Source organism: Vigna angularis, chromosome 10, assembly GCF_016808095.1.
Source record: "Vigna angularis cultivar LongXiaoDou No.4 chromosome 10, ASM1680809v1, whole genome shotgun sequence".
NCBI classification, from domain to species: domain Eukaryota; kingdom Viridiplantae; phylum Streptophyta; class Magnoliopsida; order Fabales; family Fabaceae; genus Vigna; species Vigna angularis.
Window position 1 is genome coordinate 24,516,974 of NC_068979.1, and position 22,528 is coordinate 24,539,501.

Here is a 22,528-nt window from a genome sequence, read left to right on the forward strand (position 1 = left end):
TGTGCAATTCTCCTTTGACCGCTCCCTCTCCTTGAACTGCTCTATGGTGATTAAGAAAAGCTTTATAAAAGTTCCTATTGGACATTAAAATAACAAAGATATTCATATGTGAATGTATGAAAACAAAAATAAAAGCATATACAAGAACATAAACGTCAAATAGGAAACATGATAAATGGAACCAAAAGTGAAGAAAATATGAACAAAGATAGAATGCACGAGAGGGGAAGGAAAAATGATGACACTTCACTTATGGGGCACATAGGCTCACTATCCCAAGATGGGTGAGGATGTCATCACTTGAGTACTAGCTCAAGATAAGGCTAGTGAAGATGACACTCCAAATAAAGCACTCTCATAAAAGGTTGAACAAAGTGTAGGTATAAACTCCCATTATTCAACCCTTTCAAGAGTCTTGAACAACCCCTTAAATAGGTGAAGGTAAGGAGTCTCTTAGAAAAAAATATATAGCTTAAGATTGTTTATACAAAAAGACACACTAAGCTTCTAGGTCTAAAGGATGTGTCTTAAAGGGGAGAAAACCTTAGTTCGGTCTCCAAGCCTTCTCTTTATGTGCCCATGACCTCTTAGAAGAATGTTAAGACAAAATCGTCTATGTATCTAAACGCTCTCATGTTTTGAAGTTTAATCAAATAACTTTAAAACAGAAAAATAATCGGTAAACAACTTAAGGTGAAAACACAAGACTTATAACCTGAACTTTCAACATAGAAAACCTACACATAACTTAGAACCATAATTCCCAACATAGAAAAGCTTAGGAAAACACTTAGGTTCTTAGGAAATAGGAAAACATCTAGATCAAAACACCCAGACGCAAGACCAAACGCTATTGTACCTAAAGCATCTAAGAGAGTTGAAGTTAAACGCTTGATGTTTATCATATCTGAAAAAGGTATTTAGTTTAGCTCTTGAAATCAAAACAAGTCAAGACAATGTCTCTAACAAAACAAACTAAAAGATTTAAAGACTACAATATAAAAGAAAACTTAAAACAAGCTAAACACTATCTGTTTAAGAAGAAACAAAAACAAAAGAAGTGCTTACTTGGCTAAATGATACCATGAACTTAAACAATACTTTTTCCAACAATGAAATCTTTATACAACACTTTGTATCTTTGGAAAAGAGCTTAATTGTTAAAAGCTACCTAATGATACGAAATCAAAAAGTACTTTGTTGTTCTGATCAAACAGTAAATAACATTAAATGCTCAACATTTAAAAACAACAAAGATGATAAGAAAAGACGTATGTGTTGCATGCACAATTTACTCTATTCTTTGCAAATAAGCTATTCTATACGCATCCACAAAGCTACAGATCAAATATCAAAACTGGACTTAGAGACAAAAGAGATATTCACAAAATTTTCTTCACTTGAAGTCATCCTAAAAAGAATGTACAACATACTTCAAGCAAAGTAATGAAAAAACATGTCTGCTTTGACAAGTTGACTTACCCAACGACTATTGTACAAAGAAAGAGAAAACACGAGTATCAAGGCTAAAAGTTCAAGTCTAACGGACATATATCCATGAAGCGTTTAAAAGTTCAAGTCTAACGGACATTTATCCATGAAGCGTTTAAAACTTCAAGTCTAACGGACATATATCCATGAAGCGTTTAAATAGAAGAGCTTTCAAAAGAAAAATCAAGAGGATATAACTTAAGAGGATAGTCAGGTGCAAGGCTTTCAGCGAAATATCCATCCTAAGAAGCATTCAAGAGAGAAGAAAAGAAAGAGCTCATAAAAAAGAATACATATGAAAGAGAGAAATAGAAGAGAAGAAAAGAGCAAAAAGAAAAAGAAATACTTTCGAGCTTCATTGTTATATTGCTTATTGTTGTAAGAAAAAAGAAATAAACACCTGCGAGTGTTTAGACTGCTTTGTATTGTATTTACATCCTCTATGTGAGAGTAATAGTCTGAATGACTTTTAAGCAACTATTGATTACAATTTTGAAGAGAATCAAAACACTTACAAGTGAACTTACTTTTAGTTGAGGAATCTAGGCGTGTAGTCTAGTACCAGGAGTGGTTTGAATACTCAAAGGAAATCTAGGTGTGGTAGTCTAGTACTAGGAGTGATGCAAATACTCAAGGGAAATCTAGGCGCGGTAGTCTAGTACCAGGAGTGGTGCAAATACTCAAACTAGGAGTGATGAGCATACTCAGTTGTAATCTTGTAAAGATTATAGTGGAACCCTCTGCGAAGGAGATTGGACGTAGCTTAATTGCAGTGAACCAGTATAAAAATACTTGTGCAATTATTTCTTCTCTTATTTAAACGATCCTCTTACAAAAATCTGTAGTTGTGCTTTATTTACATATACAAGAATCTTCCATGCTAAACAATTACTTTTCATAAAGGAAGTTCTTGCAAAACGTTGCAGTATATCTTTTGAATAACACGATAAAAACAACTATTATTTTTCAATATTTATCAAGTTGAGCGTCTAAGCATTTAAAAGAAAATTTTCAAGCTTGATAGCGTGTTAGGTTGCGAAATTTTTTTATTAACATTGTTCAATCCCCTTTTAGTGTTTTTCAGGTACTTCATATCTTCTTTTCAAAGTAAATCTCAATCTCTCTTTCCTGGAGAGAAGTTATTTGGTGATTCCAAACAAGTTGAAAATAATCTCTTTGTTAAATTAAAATTTCCTAATAAAGATTTGCAAAATTATATATATATATATATATATATATTTATTATATATATATATATATATATATATAATAAAAATATAAAAACAGTTTCAAATATATTTTTAAAAAAATATTTACATCGCAATATTCTTTTTATAAAACTTATCTAATTTTAAGAAAAAGTAATCATATAAAAAAAGTATTTATATTATTATTAATAGTAATGTATATGATAATATGTATCATAAATTTTTATTTAAGATGTTATATATGTATTTATATTCATAATTTTTTTGAAACATACATTTAAATTATAATATTTATTAGAATGCAAAATCAAATAATAATCATTTAAAATTTTTAAGAGGTTAATTATAACTTTGAAATCTGTTATTTTTTTATAATATAAAAATAGTCATATAAATAAAATAAAATAATTTATTTATTTTAATAATTTTCAAATTATAAAAAAAATCCATTGTTTTAAAAGATATGTAATTTTAATGAAAATTTTCATTTAAACATAATTTATATTATATTTTAACATTATTTAATATATATATATATATATATATATATATATATATATATATATATATATATATATATATATATATATATATATATATATATATATATATATATGTGTGTGTGTGTGTGTGTGTGTGTATGTATATATATTATATATGCATATTATTATGTTATTATCTTATCACGAGTTTTTTTTTAACCTTGACCTTTTTTATATTTAAACATCGTCATTTGATAAACTTTTTCTATTTTCATGTTAGCTTTTAAAAGTACTGATAAAGTTCAGAAAAGAAACAGCTTTCTACTTCTATTTTTTTACATTGATTTTAATTTTCTAAAATAGTTTTAGGGAAAAGCTATTTATTTTTGTGAAAACCATAAACATGGATGGCTATAATAGTTAACTTATAGAGCAAATCTTGACTCAAACTTGTCCTTCCCTTAGAAGGACAGATATCATCTGTTCCATTTTGTTTTTTATCCTCTCCTTCTCATAATTTTATGCTAGATAAAAAATAAAAAATTTTACATGTCAATTTTGTTTTACATATGTTTTAGTTCGAATTTTGTTTAACAGGAAAATAATACAAAGTTGAAGCCTAGAGTCACTAATGGTCACTAACATTTTAATTTATCTGCATAATATTATAATTATAATATTATTGGAGGACCATGAAAGGAGACATCTTTAATATATAATAAAAAAAAAACAAAGTTCATTACAGTATATTATTTGTAAGCCTTTCAATTTCTATTCAACTAAAAAAAAATTCACACGAACATCGATGAAGTGACTAAGACATGTTCTTTGCAAATAAGGAAAAAGTTATTCCCATTTTCTTGGAAGAACTTGTGGGAGAAATTGCCTTGTGAACGCGTTTTTTAAACAACTTAGCTGACCGTGCGTTGCATGTGATCGTTTTTCTTCGTAAACTAAAGCGTTTTTTTTCATACTTTAAGATTACACGTTTTCATGAATCATTAAGAAATTTCAACGATTTTTCCACCTATCGCATTCGTGAGTTCTTGTTTTATATCCTTTTGTAAATTTTACAGAAATTCAATGTGATAGAAAAGTTTACTTCTTCAGTACACTAACCATAAAATGTTTTGTACCAAACGCTTTCTTTCTTCCTGGAAATCTTGAAGCAATGTTGTGTCATTAGACAGCTTTCCCCCTGTATCACGTTGAAGGGTTGACGCTTATGCTTGAAGCTCAGAAAAAGTATGCATTATATATTGTCTATAAATTAGACATTGGATCTTAGAACAGCTACATCCTCAATACTATTTTAGATATCACCAACATGGAGAACAAACATGGTAATACAACCTTATTTTTTCTGGCTTTATGTCATGGAATCTTAACGTGGAATGTTAGAGCAAAGGGTTTGTTGTCATTCTTGGTTTTCTTCAAGCTTGTGTTTAGCTATGTCGGTCAAAAATGGAAGACATGGATGAATAGTAGAGCTGAGTCAAGTTGTGAAGGTGTGAAGCAGGGGTTGGAGTACATTGAGAGAGGGCTTAGAGTGTGCAAAGAAGACGTGGTTTTGGTGATGGAAAAACTAGGAATGATTGTTGAATGTGAATGTGATGGGATTGAGGAATGTGCTGTCGAAGAAATTGAGGAATTGTTTGATGAAGACGTTACCTTGTCGGAGGTAGAAGCAGCCTTTGATGTGTTTGACGAAAACAAAGATGGGTTTATAGAAGCAAGAGAGTTGCAAAGTGTGTTGTCCTCTCTGGGGTTAGTCAAAGATTTGATGGAGTGTCAGAAAATGATCAATGCAGTTGACAAAAATGGTGATGAACTCGTTGATAGAACTGAGTTTGCCAGAATTATGGAACAGAGTTTCGGGTGAATCTTTTGCTGGGTGTGTGTTGAGTTGAGATTTGTTAAATGTTTTTACTTAACTCTATTTATCTTAATTTTTGTAATTTACAATAAATTAATAATCTCATGTACTTTCTATGATTTTAATTATAAATCTGGTTTCATCAATCATCGTTACTTATAATCTAACATCATCCCATGTTAATCAATTGTTTGCATTCTTTTGAGTAAGTAGTATTAATACCAGCTTCTTCCTGCATTTCCGACTCTTTTCACTACGTTTCCAAACTTTCTCTTATTATTTAGACTACCCTTTTAATAAGGCTAAATTTTTTTATCTCTCATAATTTCCTCATCCACCTACACCCACTTTTTCTTAACTATGTATCCTTCGAAATCCAGTTCAATAAATTACTAAATTTTAAAATTGGATTAAAAAACTTTTTCAAATTAAGTTACAAATTTCGAAATTCCATTAATGTAGTTAATAAATTTCGAAATCAAATTAAATAAGTTATCAAATAACAAAATCTGATTAAATAAATTATCACATTTCGAAATCCAATTAAAAAATAACCGAATTTCAAAATCAAATTTCAAAATTCAGTTAAACTATTTAACTAATTTCAAAATCCAACCTTAAATTCTTGTGATTTTGAAATCTAATATTCAATTTATCTAGATTTCAAAATTCAAACTTTTTCCAGCTTTCAAAATCCGATTCTCATCTTATTAAAGTTTTTTAAAATCCAATAATTATTTTCAAACCTGACACTTCATTGTTTTTATTTCTATTTTTGAATATTTTTTGTTTTTAATTTTTTAAAATGTGTTTTAGTTTAATAAATTATATTTTAAAATAATAAAATATTAACATATATAAAAATATATTAAAATATTAGATTAAATTATAATAATTAACTTATATTAAATAATGATAATAGTAATAAATAATAATAATAATAATAATAAATGTTTCAAAATTAAGTGAGTTTGGATGATTTTTTTTCAAAATCTTGTAAGTTTCTAAACTAAATTTCAAAATTTGATAAATTTTTTAATTAAATTTCAAAATCTGATGATTTTTTAAATAAAAAGTTTAGTTATTTTTTAAATTGGATTTTGAAATCTAATGAAAGGAATTGTAAGACTAAGAAAAATAGAGTGGTAGGTTATGAGGTAATTATGGGAGAGAAAAACAATTACCCTTATCAGAATGTAGTTTAAACATTAAGAGATAATTTGGATGTGCAGAGAGAAAACTTAGTGGTGTATAGAGAAGTACCTTTAGTACAATGCTAGTGTCAATTATGAAGTTCCTTGGGCTTTCTTTAAAGCCCAAATTATTAGACCCAACAAGTTTTTCAGGCACCCCTTTCCTTAAACAGACCCAAAAAAATGAAAAAACTTTGTCCCAGCCATTTGTTGCTGCACCTCCATCTTTTCTTTATTGCAGCACCCCCATAATCTTTGAAATACCAGTTATGTCCTTTTCCGTATAAGGAAAATCATCAATTAAAATATATTGAATATTATGAAATAAAAAAATGATTAAAAAAATGTGAAATCTGCCAAAAATCTTGAATAAATTTTGACTAAGAAAAGAGTGGTATAATGATTAGCCTTAAATCATGTGCAGTAGACGACCTGCTCAAGCATTCAGTCAAACAGTTAGACTGCATAATGGAAGAAGATAAAAGTTTATCTACTACAGATAAGTTGGTAGTAGTGCAAACATTTATCAGGTTCAAGTATCTTAACAATTTTTCATTATTTTATTAGTTTGTGTCCTATATAGAACATGTGCACACTACCTTATTATAAAAGGTTTAATTCATAATTTGTTCTTAATTTTTGTTTTTTTCATTTGTTTTAGTCTTAATAACTTTTTATTAATTTTTAAGTCTTATTTTGTTTTAAATAAATTCAAATTTGTTCCTTTTCTTAGATTTATATAAATGTTGTTAAATTGAAGTTACGACTATCTTTATAAACCATACATGTCAATTTGTATAATTTTTTTAATATTTTAATTTTTAATTTTTTTTCATATCAAATTAGTGTCGTAATGATAATGCTACATGTCCGAAACACAGGAGAATAATTCCTAGGAAAAATTGAAAGAAATATAGAAAAATGATTTTTAAAGATGGTGTATTTTAAAATAATAAAATTCATTTATAACTAAATTATTCATATTAAAATTATTTAATTTTAAATTAATTGAGTTTCAATATTTTTAAACTACTACCAATCTTAAAATAGCATTTTATAGATCTTTATAAATATTGTGTATTTTTGTTAGAAGAATTAAATTATAAATGAACTAACAAAGAAAAATATATTTTTTAATTTCTTCAAATATTAAGATTTAAAAATTACAATAAAAACTTTATTTTTATATTTTTAATATTTTGTTTAAGTTTTTCTATAGTTGAGTTGGTTCGCGCATATTTTCATTAAAATTTTAAACAAATTTCAAGTTTAAAATAAGTATTTTTTAATTTAATTTAAAAATTAAAATTAAGTTTAATATTTAGGTGAAGTGATTTGAAGTATAAATTTTAAAATATTATTTTAACATGGATATATAAGATATAATTTGGTTTAACTCATTTGATATCATTTTGAAAGCAATAACATTGTCTAATATAAAAAAAATAATTAAAACTCAGTTGAATCAAAACTTAAATATAAAGTCTAACACTGTTATGTGACATTAATATTTATACATGGTAATGATACTGCCAAGACACACCTTAACACTTACATGAATTTTAAAAAAAAATTAAAAAGATAAACAAAAATACTATGAACTAACAGGTGTTATTTAAAAAAAAGATATTAATGTCAATTAAACACTTTTTAAACAAATATAATAAAATAATTAAGTTGAATTAATTTAATACAAAATAAGACTTAATTAAACTAAAAAAATATTAAAACCAAAACAAATCAAAACAACAAAGACAATTCAACCTATATGAAAATGAAGTCAAATTAGATTTAATTTAAATAATATAAAGTTTAGGTTTGATATATTATGAGAAAGTAGTGAAAATATAGTTGGAAAGTGGGATAAGGAGGAAAAATGGATGAAAGCAAATGAAAATGAATAGACAAAGGGTGTCATTTTCAGAGACGATGAAGGTCAACCTCTTGCAACTGCTAAGGTGTTGGAAGTGCATGAAGAAAAAGCCATTCAACTACTCTCCAATTCTTTTTCCTCACTTTCTCACTTCTTTCATTTTAATAGAAACACTACTATTAAGGTTGTTTCTCATTATTTAGTACACCTTCTTCCCTCCTCATTTTTTTTTTCCATAAATGTTATCATAATGTCTTTATTCCAAGGACCCTCCTAACTCTTAACCACTCACACAACTATAATACTCTCATTACTTATTTAATTAAATTAATAAGCACAAAAATCTTTAAATGAAACATAAAATGAAAGAATAATATTTTTTTTTAATAATTTTAAAATTTTTATTTGAATATAATAAAATTTATGTAGTATTGGTTGAGCTATCTATTGTATCTATTATAATTCTCTTATTTGACATTTACGTGCCATGAGATTTTATTTCTCTATCATCATAACTAATTTCCTTTTGTTCATATAAATTAGGAGTATAATTAAACTATATATTATCTTAAATTTTAAAAAATAGCAGATAAAATTGACAACTGAAAAGAAACTGAAGGAGTATTTATTATATACCAATTTTTTTTTAATTTTGCAAATATAAGTACATATTATTATAATAATAGAATGTGTTAAATAAATGATAAACAAGATTTTGAATTTAGCCTAAAGCACCATTTTTAGACTATCGGATGCTCTTAAAGTAGTGTCTTATAAAGGGTTAGAGCATCGGGAACCAATCTATTTTCAGCATTGAGTTGTTTAGGAAAAATTGATATTCTTTCTTCATTAATTGTTGATCAAACTAAAATTTTGACAAATGGTCTTAGACATATGAATCTTTAGTTTGACTATTGGAATATTTGATTGGAAACTTGAGGTTAGAGTAATATTATTTATCGTTTCGATGTATTTAATGAAAATCTTGTAAGTGAATATTATGCTAAAGTATTAGAAAATAAATTATGTATTATTAATGTTTCAATTGAATTAAACAATATGTGACGAGTTTGGATGTAAGTAATAAACATATGCATGACATGGTGTGATAATTTAAAATTTGTATGAAAATGCATGTATCGTATGAGCATGGTATGTTCAATATCAAGGTAGATTTGATATAATTCTTTAGGGTATGCATCTAAGTAAGGATAAAAATGGAGATTATTCGGACACTCTACTCACCATTTAGACTCATGTAGAGAATAATGAGTTATGTGGTAAGAGTAGATGAAGGTCTTAGTCTAAGAAAGGTTCTAGGGTTCTTATGACGGGAAAAAGATTAACATTGTGTGTAATAGGATGAAACTCATTTGCAATGCATGTATCCAAATAATTAAGTCTAGAAAAGTCATTTGATGCATGATATATGGTGTGAGATCTATTTGAACTGTATTATGCCATATTATGATATGATTATTGGTGTACAATGTTCCTTTTGTAAAATAGTTTACCCTTTTGTCTTTGGTAGTTTTGTTGTGTTTTGGTTTTTCTTCTTTTTGTAATGATCAATTTTTTTTTAGTAGAGAAAGATAAATGTTTAGGGACACTGTACAGTGTGACACCCTAGTCAGCCACGGATCGAGCAGTCAACATACCTCTCGATCCAATGCGAAACGACTGGTCGATCGATCAGTCGAACCACATACAAGATTAGCAATGAGAATAACTATGTTAACACTAAGTCGGTCCATTACTGTTTAGGTCATGATTAAGTCAGCACTAAACAAAAGTCCATCCCAAAATCTATAATTAATACAGGTTTGATATATAGGTAGTTGGTTACTTTTCTTACGCATTTATTGTCAGAGTATTCAGACAAACACTGACTTTAGCATCAAAGTACTTTTTGTAGATAACACCCGGTTCAACCGAGCGGTAGAGATGATCGAAGACAAAACCTTGACCTTAGTTTGGAACTTGGAGGATATTTTCGAAAGAAGACTTAACCTCAACCCTATAAACTGAAACAAACATCTTTAGAGGATGAGGATCCATATGTTTGAATTCATTGAAAATATGAGTTGATAGAAGATACTAATATATGTTATGTATAGTTTTGGATTCCATATATGTTTTATTTTTGGGATAATAGTACTAGTATAATATATAATACGGATTGTATGTGTTTTTACTATTAATCCTTAAATGTCTTATTTAAGTACTACTGTGTTATTAAAAATGGAATCTTACAATAAAAATATATATATATATATATATATATATATATTTCAAAAAATTATTAAATAATGAAAAATTTTAATTGTTTAAAATTTGTTTAAAAACCAATTTAGAGACTAATTTTTTAGTATCCAAAATCTTCATAGTTATGGTTAATGACTAATTTAGATAACATTTATAATAAAAATTGTTTTAGTTACAACATAGAAATCAATTATAATTTTTTATTTATAATAAAAAGGTTAAACCCCTTCGGAGGTTCCTATTTATGTGGGGTTTTCCCAGTTTGATCCCCGTCTTTTAAGTTTTGCCAATTTGGTCCTTTATATTGAAAAATTGACTCAATTAGACCCCTACCGTTAAATCAACTTAACGGGGTTAACTTGTTGATGAGCTGTGAGGTTGACGTGGACAGTTTTTGGGACGTGGCACTCACAAACCTTACACTTACACGTGGTTTTTTTTAATGAAACCTTTGTACGTGGCATTTTCTTAAACAAACATTTTTAAAATTAGGGTTTTTCTGAAACATTTTAAAATTAGGGTTCATTGAATTGAATTGGGATTAAAATTGGACGATCTAAACATTCAGGATGCTTCATCAAAACGGCTCGCGCACCATCCTCCAAATTCACGTCGATGGCCCATGTCTTGTTGTATCGTCGAAGCACGACTCTGATTTTTCCACCGACCTCCACGTTAACTTGCCTTCATCGCCATCGTCGGAGCGGCATTCAGACTTCCCTCCATCGCCACAACCTCTGTTTCCTTTGTTTCGTCCACTTGCCCAATTATTCTAATAATTCAATTGCACTGAAAATTCCTTCTCTCACTGTATTTTTTCCAGTTCCTTTCTTCACTTAACCCTGCTCCTATTTTATTTCCCACTTTAAAAAAGTCATTTTTTTTCTTCAACTAATCTATGAAGAAAGCCACGCAGGTTGGCGTGGGTCTGTTTGAAACATATCGGAGTTGAATTTGTTTGTGGAATTTAATGTTTGGAGGTAAAACCCATCGTTTTGCGGCTATTTTGGGGGCTGTGTTTTCTTGGAGAGTGAGGTTATCCATGTCAGAGGTGACACCCTTAGTTTCCTCTATTTTAAATTGATTATTTCTTAAAACATCTGCTAGAATCAAGAAGTGGGTCATTGGAAGATATGCATTTTCCACCATCCATTTGATCACATTGTTCATCCTTTGTAATTAATAAAGAGACCATTTTTAGGTGGGGTTTGTACAATGGCATTGTTTGGGAGTGAACTAATTGTCGATGGATCAAAACAAAAGCGAAGAAAGAGGTGAGATACTGGGTCCGGTTCATGAAGTGATAGATGGAAATTTGAGTCATTTGGTTGAAGGGGTAGTTATTGATGCAGTAGATGGGAACAACTTGGGTGGCAGAGTTGGTATTAAACCCCTCACACCTGATGTCGGTGCCTTCGTCGTCACCTTCACGTTACCTTCATCATCAAACCACACAGACCTGTCGTTGGTACCATCGCAATCACCTTTGCCGTCACCCTCAACCCGTATAGAATCGGACCGAAAGGACATGGTTAAAATGTTTCAGAAAATGTCATGTTTTCATTAAAAAAAAAAACCACGTATAAGGGTTTGTGAGTGCCATGTCCCAAAAATTGTCCACGTCACCCTCACAACTCATCAAAAAGTTAATCCCGTTAAGTTGATTTAACGGCAGGGGTCTAATTGAGTCAATTTTTCAATATAAAGGACCAAATTGACAAAACTTAAAAGACGGAGATCAAACTGAAAAAACCTCACATAAATAAGAACCTCTGAAGAGGTTTAACCTAATAAAAACTATTTTAATTATCAATAACTTTTAGTTTATAAATTAGTATCTAAACTAATCATTATATTTTAGTCACAAAACTTAGTCATTATTTACAAAAAAAAATTATTATAGTGATATATAATTAAGAACTAATAATTATGTAGTATATTTAACTACCGCGCACATTTGCTCCATTAAAGTAAATATTTTACTTAAGGAAAATTTAATATTTAACACAGCTACGTACTTCAAATTTAAAATATTATATTACAAGAAAAATCTGTTATGGAGATTGAATTAATAATGATCTCTAAAGTTAAAAGTTAGTCACTTAAAGTACTTATATATTATATTAGAATCTAAATTTAAAATAATTAAAATCTTAGTTACTATTTTTGGAGATGAGTTCAGATATTATTTAAAATATATATATAAGATTTGAACCTAGCAGTAACGTCTCATTTAAATAGTATAATATACTATTTAAGAAATATTTAAGAAATATCACAAGTACAATAAAATAGAATAATTAAAATAAAAAAATTATAAAGTATCATTAGAGTTATTTAAATATAACTATAAGTCAAACTTTATATACAAATTTTTAATCCAAAACCATTTGCAAATTTGGGTTTCTAAAGCTACCAAAAGAAAAGATCTAGACTAAACAATCTATACATCCGCACGACTTCCGCTAGTGTCTGTTCCATAGAAACATCATCTACTTCTATTTTTCATCAATTAGGTGATCATCCAAACATACAAAAAAAAAAACCACAAAACAAGAAGAGTAAGTTAATATAAAAAATATAAAACATAGCATTCACAAGGTAACATATCTTATTTTCATTTCAAATTAAGCACAACACCTATCATACATTTATACTCAAAATCAAGATACATGCGTTATTGTCGAGCTATAGCGAATTGTGCACTTGTATTGGTAAAACAACTTGTCTACCCCAAGATATCACATAGGTTAGTCCATTAATCAATGCCTTAGGCCAAGGTAAAGCCCCTAGACTAAGATCTCCTGCTACTCTCACCACATGCGTCACCCCTCTCTAATTAAGAATGAATGACCATTAGAGTGTAAGGATAACCCCAAAGACTGAGCTTCTACAATAATACATATACTACTTGAAACTTCCAACAAGGATTTCCCAAAGAGTTATATGGAATTACATCATAATTACACACATAAATATCTCAATTAATCACCCCATAACAATCATCATTATCATCACTTACTCAAATGATTTCAAGTATAAAATCATTTATAGTATTTTGGACACAACAACCACAATAACACAACTTTTTTTTCACAGTAACTAAATACACTCACTAAGTAGGGAAAACAACTTGGAAACCCTCCCCACAGCTTGGAGAGGGTCTAAAACCCCCAAAACAATCTAAAGAACATCCAAAAATAATGTTGAGAACCCCAAATTCAAGATTCTCTAACAACTTAGTTAGTGTCAGACAACTCGTACCACCAGACGCTTACCACCAAATGTTTACTACCAGACACTTACCACTCATACCACTCATATGCTCACTATCAGACGCTTACTTCCATACGCTTACTACTAAACGATTATCGTTAGATTTTAGCAAAATAAAACATAAACTAAGTCCTAAATGCCCCAAAGACAGTTGTCAAAACTGCAAAATTTCCCCAAACTATGATTTTAACATACTATAGACTCTTTAAACTCTATTTTTAAGGTTCTAATGTTAGTCGTCCTAAGTTATAAAAATAGCTTTTAAATTTATCTATTCAATAAAATAATGATTTTTATTATCTTAAAAATCCATATATATTCGACGAACGTTTATTTAAATATATTTTTCTTGTATGTTAGAAGATTCCCACTGTTGTAGTCATTAAACTATGCAACCTATTTTTAGTTTAGCATCCCGATATCTTATTTATATTCTTCTTATTAGAAAATGTTACTATATTTAGTTAGTTATAGTTTAAATATTCATATTAAAATAGGTAAAGATTAATTTAAGAAAATTATTTTTATAATAGTATCACTTTCAGAATATGTTTAACAATAAATGTTTTAGTACCTATAACTTCACTACATTTTTAACAACCTGGGTTGCATGACACAATTTATTACACTTTATAAACATCCATATTACAGATTTTAAGTGTTAGATATAATTAATATTTTTAACATTAATACCCCTCCAGAAACAACAGATTTAAGTGTTTATATGAAAAAATAAAAAATAAAAAATGAGACATACTAGTGGCATGAATTCTCACAGTTTCTGGTGATGAGAGGGTTATTGAACAGATCCCCACAATGAATGCTCTTATGAATCCAGTTGCAGAATTTGTGCCTCACTAAATGCATTCTAGGCCCATCAGAAAGTGATGTTCTCAACACTTCCATCTTCTTTTTCTTCTTGGACTTGGACCATTCTCCTCCATAACTCTATGATGTTGCAGCCACAACCAAATCCAACCCTTTCTTCGAAAAGCACATTTACCAAAAAACAACCTAAGATCATAAAACATGACCATGCCAATTCCTGTCCTATCCAAACATTACTCTTTCTAACACGTTTTCATTAGCATCATCACGCTCACACATTTGACATTCCTAACGGATTAGCCATGCATTACGAGAAACAACGAATGTCTAACACATTATTATTCGATATCCCACATGAAAAGGAAAAAATGAAGATATGGAACTTAATAACTAGAGGAAGATAATAGTAATGGAATTAAATTATGATATGATTATTTTGAAATAGTTTGCAGAAGGGTCCCCCATATGTGTGAGAAAGAAAGGAAATCACAATAGAGACGGGTGATATCACCATCACCACAGAGGTAGTGACGCAAGGTTACACAGTGCACCAAACTCAAGCAACTATTCCTTTCTATTTGCCTCGAATGGCTTCTCAGTTATGTTGGACCACATCTATATTGAGGAACTTCCGGGGAAGTTTGCAGCTTTTGGATCATCTGATCATGTGGCTCCTACTCCAAGGAAGTCAAAAAATGGGGGTGGAACACCATCTGGGGGGTCACTATTCACCACTTTATCTCTCATTCCTGCAACACATGCTGATGATGATGATGCTTCCTTCCCTGTGCTTGCTGATGCCGATGAGGAATTCAAGAAACTGTAAAAATTGTTGCGTGTGTTGTTCTCTAGCTGTTGCATTGCCCTCAAATATTGTTGGGGATAATGAGGGTATAAACCAGATTGAACAGATTCATTGCTCCTCTCCCAGCTTCTGATCTGCCCGTTAGACTCTCCCGTCATGTCATTGCTTCCACCACCTTGCAAACCCAACCCACTGGAAAAAGTCAGTTAATAGCATTGAAGTCTGTGGGAAAAGTTTTACTTGCATTAGTCAATTTTACATACCCAAAAGGTTGATGAAATTATGAAAACAAAACATTGTTTGATTAAACTTGTTTGGAACAAAAGAGAAAATTTAAGAGCAAGCTAAAGCTTGGTAATTAACGAAACTTGGATGATGCAGCAAGAATGTGAAAGACCTGCATAGCAGCTGTTTAAAGGAACAAGATGGTTTTAATTAGAGGGAACAACGAAGGAGAGAAAGGATTCACCGGAGAAGAAATCAAATGGTGCTTGTTGAGCTTGAGCACGCAAGCCAACTTGTAGGGTGTTTGACATTGCTTCTCTCACACCATTCATGTTTTGTAGAGAAGCATTTAAGCCAAAATCAACAACCTCACCAGAACCTACTCCATGGAAGGATGGGAAACTAGCCAGGTTATTTGTGACTCCTACTCCGTTGTGGAGGAGATTGAGACAATAAGAAGGCGATGGTTCTTGTTCCGTGGTTGAGGCATTGTCCCTGCTGCAAAAGGTTGGATTTTGCTCCACCCTTTTGTAAACAGATTGACTCATTCTCCTCCTCCTGTAGGCACTGGACTGTTCCCTGTACTTCCTGGCCATTATAACATGCCAGTGATTCTTCACTGCATTATCTGTTCTCCCAGGGAAAAGCCTAGCAATCATGGCCCATTTGTTGCCATAAATTCTATGTGCCTGCATTAGCCTCTCTTCCTCCTCTTCACTGAAAGCTCTTCTATTGATCCTTGGATCTAACTGGTTGAACCACCTCAGCCTACAGCTCTTCCCTAATTCAAATACAAAACAAATCACATCAAAGGAAATGAAGGGAATTTGACAAAAGACAAGAAAATGCCAACAACGTATGTTCCTCTCTTTCATACAATACACCCACAACATGAGAGAAATAATATAACTTGTGTTAATTGACTATCATTTTGCACTTTGGAATTGTTTTCTTCCACACCTGATCTTCCTTCTAGCTTTTCAGCTATGAGGTTCCAATTCTGAGGGCCATAAAGAGCCACGAGCTCCTTGAGCTTGGAATCTTCTGCAGGCCTCCAATGCCCTCTTGCACAAAGTTTAGAGTGTCCACTATCTACCTCTTTGCCACTGAGAAGGTTCTCGTTAGGGTTACTTTCTTCACTAAACTTGCCATTGTTGTTTGTTTTCTCATTACTGTTACTCTCCCCAGCCCCAACATCACTACAGTCTTCAAAGTTTGAGGAGAGGAACTCCCTCATGAAGGGAAAACTCCAGCTTGTGCTCCTTCCATTTTCCAGCCCAGAAGCATGACCATGATGATGGCCATAACCAAAGCTTTCTTGAGATGAAAGAGCATTTGAAACAGTAGCAAGAGAGAGAGACCCCATCATGTCTGCACAGACCATTCCCATTGAAGGAGAAGATGGAAAAGGGTAACATGTGGGGGCATTCTGGTTTTGTTGTGAAGAGATCATGCAACACTTGCTGCTGGCCATGACTTCATTTCATAATTTCTTGACGCAAATGTTTGTTGTTCTTGTTGTTGATGATGTTGGGTTTGCAACTGTTACCATTCCTCAGCGCTCATGCGACCAACAATGTTTTTGTGTTATGCTGGAAACAGTGTAGCATGAGGAAGTTGAAGCGGAAAAGATTTTTCAGCGAGGCAAAGGGACTTGGATATCACCACTAGTGTAAAGTCTCAAGTGTTTTTTTTTCACCAAATGTGAAAATTTCACGCATTTCTAAGATGTGCAAAACTTGAAAAGATCATTTGTTTTTATTTATTTATTATTATTTGTTTTACCATTAGTACATTTTTGGGACGTGGGCCGGCAGAAAGTGAACTTCGAAAGATAAATTGTATTTATAGTTATTTTACAGATACGAACAAAGAAAAACTAATGGTCTGAATAGACTTATTTATAAAATGGAAATAGAAAGTAAAATAAATTTCTCTTGCAAGTAAAAATTAGTTTTACTTGAGTTAAAAAGCTTTTCATTATCACGCAATACATCATTATAACAATATAAAATTGTGATGTAGTAATTTTAACAAACAATATATTTTGAAAATAATTTTATTCAAAAAATTGTTGAAAATTAAACGTTGGAAACTTTTATCAACGTCCCTCAACATTATTCACAAAAACTTTTTAACCTTGTTATATTCAATAGAATGAAATTTCATTAGTTTATCTAAATAACATATACAATAAAATTCACTACCTAGAATATAAATAATAATTTATTTTTATCTCAAACGATACAAATAGTTTATTTCTAACTCTCTTTCATAAGTGGCCGTTGAAATTAATAGCAAGATAATTATTAGCTTAAATATGTTTATAATTTTTAAATTTGAACATAAAATTAAAATTCGTTTTCATATCAAATTTTATTAAATTTTAAATTTTAAATTCTAAAACTAAACAAATATAGCTTTTTAATTCAAAAATATTAAATTTCTTTTTAATTAAATGATAATTCAAATTCAAATTTAAATTAAAACATATTAAATGACATAAAATCAACTCAAATATTATATAAAAAGTCATATATGAAAAAGCATTTAACTTATAAAAAATTTATAACGCATTTAGATTCATCATAATTTATTTATAAAATTTAAATTATATAAAAATTTAGAATAAAAATTAATTTCTATTCCACATTTAAGTTTAAAAATCATATTTAACTCAAATCAATACCAGTTATAAATAGAAAAACAATCTTAATTATTAAAGTTTGATCCAAGTTTAGAAAATAAATATTAATGAGAGTGAAGTGGCAAGGGTAGGTTTTATCCCTCTGACAAATGTGGAAAAAACATTATAGTAGTATTATTATATTATTTATCTGTTAACTATTACTCTTCTCCTAAGTCAGATGAGATGAGATACTGTCATTATACTATTACCATAATCATTCTCTGGAATCAGCTTACTCACTCACACGTGTGACTATCTTTCTCTCTCCATTCATGGGGTTGCAGAGTCTAAGGCTGTCTCTCTCTAATTTGACAAAAAGAAAAGAGGGTTGAACGTGGTGGTGGTCGTGGCTGTGCACCACCACAGACACCTTTCTTTTCAAACCACAAATCAAATGAAATGAAAATTTTATTATATTTTGTGAATTTCCATCGAAACACAACTACAGAACCTGACATCTTTCATGTACACCCTATAACATAGCTACCCTATTCATGCATTCAGCTAGGAGTAGTAGTGCTAGTATAACATACTTCTAGTCTTTCTAGTTTCTACTACTATCACTCTCTCTCTCTGTTCCCATCACATCACCATTTACCACTGTAATCTATGTATATATTGCACGACTTCCATTACATGCACCTTTCACAAAACCTTCTCATTTTTACTTCAAACATTTTTTATCCTAACTTTCATATTTCTCCCAAAAATCAAACACAAGATAGGTCGTTGGGTACATTATTAAGGATTCTTTAAGATTAATTTATATTATAGAAGATTCTTTCAGATAAATTCATTATTGTAAAATTACTTTATAAAATAAAAATTAATTTTATTTATACAATCAAAATTATTCTTATTTTTATTGGGAATTGGGTACCTGATGTATACTATATAATCTTTCACATTTAAATATGAACAATTTATTTGCAAAATTAAATATTTATACGTTGTTTAACAGGATATGATAATGAATAACATGAAAATAATGAATAAGATCATAGATGCATTAAATACTGGTAGGATAGATTTCAATATTAAATTATAAATGAATTTTTAAGTTTAACTTATCTTTTTTTTTACAAAATTAGTTTTAAGGTAATTGTTTATTTATATAATATAAACTAAGTTTATGTCTAATTTACTACAAGAATGATTGAGATTACCGATGATCATAAGCCGTCGATAATGTATAAAATTCATCGGTAATTAGCATTTATCGACGGCTTACCGACGGCCAACATACTGTCGATAAAAAGTTGTCGGTAAACTTTACCGACGGATCTTTCGTCCGTCAGTAATTACCGAAGGCTTTTGGCCGTCGGTAAAGCCTTCGGTAATTACCGAAGGCTCTAGGCCTTCGGTAAATCCGTCGGTAAATGTCGCGACCTGGTTCATCTTCTTCCTCTTCCTTCGTCGCTGTGTCAATTTGTTTTTTCATTTACACGAACTCCGCCACCAAAACGGCATCACGCGAGTAACAAACTAGTTTCCAAAGTATCAAACAACCAATTTATTTTCAATAGTTAAAATCATAGGGAATCATGGAGAGTTTTTCTGCAATTCTCAGATTTGTAAGAGAAATGTTCCTAATCGTAAAAATGTGGTGGAGAGAACGGTGGTAGAGGGCAGCGGTGGTGGAGAGAAAGGTGGTGGAGGGCAGCGGCGGGAGGGCAGCGACGGTGGAGAGCAACGGCGCTGGAGAGCAGCGGTGGTGGAGAGCAGCGGTGGTGGAGAGCAGCGGTGGTGGAGGGCAGCTGTGGTGGAGGGCAACGGCGGTGGAGGGCAGCGGCGGTGGAGAGCAGTGATGGTGGAGAGCAACGATAGGAAGAAGTATTAGACTGAGATAGAGAGAAATGAGAGGAGAAATGAGAGTTTGCCACATATATTGGCACTGGATGCGAAGCTGGTCTCGAAAAATTCCGGTTTTTTACCGACGGTCAGAGGCTTTCGGTAAATCAGTCGATAATGTCGTTCCGCGAAATAATGGGCGGGAAAATTCCCGCTCTTTTTACTGACGGCCAAAAGCCTTCGGTAAATCCGTCGGTAATGTGCATGTCACTTACCGACGACCAAAAGCCTTCGGTAAATCTGTCGGTAATGTGCATGTCAGTTACCGACAGCCAAAAGCCTTCGGTAAATCCGTCGGTAATTCCGTCAAAAATTAAGATATATCGACGGATATTGATCCGTCGGTAAAAATCCGTCGGTAATATTAATATTTTTTGTAGTGGTTAATATTATTGGGTTAGTACATGTTTTCAATACTACGAAGCATTTGAAAAAGGTGATGATAATTTTTTCATATGATAAATTACTAGAAAAGTCTTTTTATATTAATTAAATAAAATTTATACCGGTTTTGAAATTGGTATAGAAGCAACATGTATAGAAAGTATTAACTTTTCATATTAGTTTCAGAATCAATATAAAAATTGTCACTTATTATACCAGTTAAAAGTATGACTAGTATAGAAAAATTTCCTTTTCACCTAGCCTATCACAAAATGAACTTAAACCTTCATCATACTCACATCCAATCCCCATCTCCATCAATAACTCATTACTAACCTCTAACAACCTCAAGCAACCCTATGCACTCTATGCATCAGCATCATCTTCAATTCACTTAACAACCATAGAGCAATAGGGTTATCTTCTCCATACATGCATTATCTCCATAAGAACCATTCACCACATGTCCAAACAAAATCAACCCTCATCTTCCAACAACAAACCCGCATAAAATAGAACCGCTCTAGTCCTTCTAGCACCCACACATAACCATAATTAGTGTCACAATCGCCTTCGACTTTCACATGCACATATTCAATCCCCTTCATCATTGATTCCTCCATCTTCAATTTTCAGCACTCATACATGACCATAACTTGTGTTACCATCGTCTTTGACTTTCTCAAGCACATATTCAGTTCCCTTCACCATCGATCCCTCCATCTTCAATTTTCATCACCCACATTCACTCAAAAAAATTAGCCAAAAAAGAAAACAGAGAGAAGAAAGGAAGAAACAATCGCTAGTGAATCGAAGTTTCAATCGAACACATGATACAATGGTGGCGGAGGGAGGCATAGCCTTGGGTAACATAACTCTGTCCAACAAAGGAGACGAGATGTTGCATGCCTCTTGTTCGCACTAGTGGCCTCGGGGTTTGCACCAACAACAATCTCAAACATGAGTTCCACAGTGGTGCCAACTTTGCCGGCTAGCGAAAGGCACAACGATTGATAGTTTTAGGTGTGCATAAGGCCTCGAACATTGGGGAAGAAATAAGAAAGAGATGTGTTGTCAGATGATGAAGGAGAATAAGGATAGGAAGTTGGGAAGCCTATATTTACAAAAATATAAAAAAATAAGAAATTACTTTCTATACAAGTTATAATTAGAACTGGTGTATAATGTTTTAATACTTATTACAAACATGTCATCGCGTCCACTTTCTATGTCAATTATAATTAACATCGATATAAAAAGTTTTCTTATTGATTACAAAAATGTCACCGCACTCACTTTCTATACCAATAATAACTATAACCAATATAGAAAGTTTTCTTCTTTATTACAAAAATGTTACCACACCTACTTCTATGCTTATTATAACTACAACCAGTATAAAAGTGTTATCTTATTTACAATTATATCACCACGCCACTTTTTGTACCTGGTAGATTATAACACATATAAATAGTTGTTATAAAAAATGTATTTTACACTAGTGAATGAAGTTGAATTGTTTTTAAAATCTTAAAAAAATTATAAACATAATATAATTATGTTTGAAAAGATAATTTTATTTTAAAATATTGAATTTCTAAACACAAATTATTATTTAAAAAAAATCTCACTATAAAAACAATTTTAATCTAATTTTAATAATAAAATAAAAATGATTTAAGAAAATGAAGAATTCAATATATTATTTATAATTTTAATAATATAAAATTATTTTAGAAATAATTATTATTAATAATAAGTAATATTATTCTAATGATTAATAATATTAATTAGTATTATTTTATACTATTATAACTCCTTTAGGATATTAATTATTTTTTAGTTTTTCTCATCTCATAATTATGAAAGTTGTATACAGTGTTGTCAAAAGAGGTTGAAACCCGTGATCCAATCTAACCCATCACTCTTTCAGGTTGAATTGGGTTGAAAAAAAAATTAAAATTTCAATACGGGATAATTTTGAACTCGATTCACTAAGAACCCGGCTCACCCAGGTTTAACCCGTGGTGAGCTAGGTTGGCTCACCAATCGACCTAATTTTTCTAATAATTATTTTTTGTT

The 22,528-nt window shown here is 30.7% G+C and overlaps 2 protein-coding genes across 2 annotated transcripts; one reads left to right on the plus strand and one right to left on the minus strand.

The window, feature by feature from the left end:
* The first annotated feature begins 4,497 nt into the window (after window positions 1-4,497).
* LOC108335591 (probable calcium-binding protein CML46) lies at window positions 4,498-5,206 on the plus strand. Its single transcript, XM_017571620.2, has one exon. It carries the CDS (start codon window positions 4,509-4,511, stop codon window positions 5,061-5,063), a length of 555 nt encoding a protein of 184 aa, XP_017427109.1. The 5' UTR covers window positions 4,498-4,508; the 3' UTR covers window positions 5,064-5,206.
* Window positions 5,207-14,849: 9,643 nt separating this feature from the next.
* LOC108335482 (transcription factor MYB117) lies at window positions 14,850-17,194 on the minus strand. The gene is made up of 3 exons (XM_017571503.2): window positions 16,483-17,194; window positions 15,767-16,303; window positions 14,850-15,472 (listed from the first exon to the last, which is right to left on the minus strand). Exons 1-3 carry the CDS (start codon window positions 16,994-16,996, stop codon window positions 15,156-15,158), a joined length of 1,368 nt encoding a protein of 455 aa, XP_017426992.1. The 5' UTR covers window positions 16,997-17,194; the 3' UTR covers window positions 14,850-15,155.
* Window positions 17,195-22,528: the final 5,334 nt, after the last annotated feature.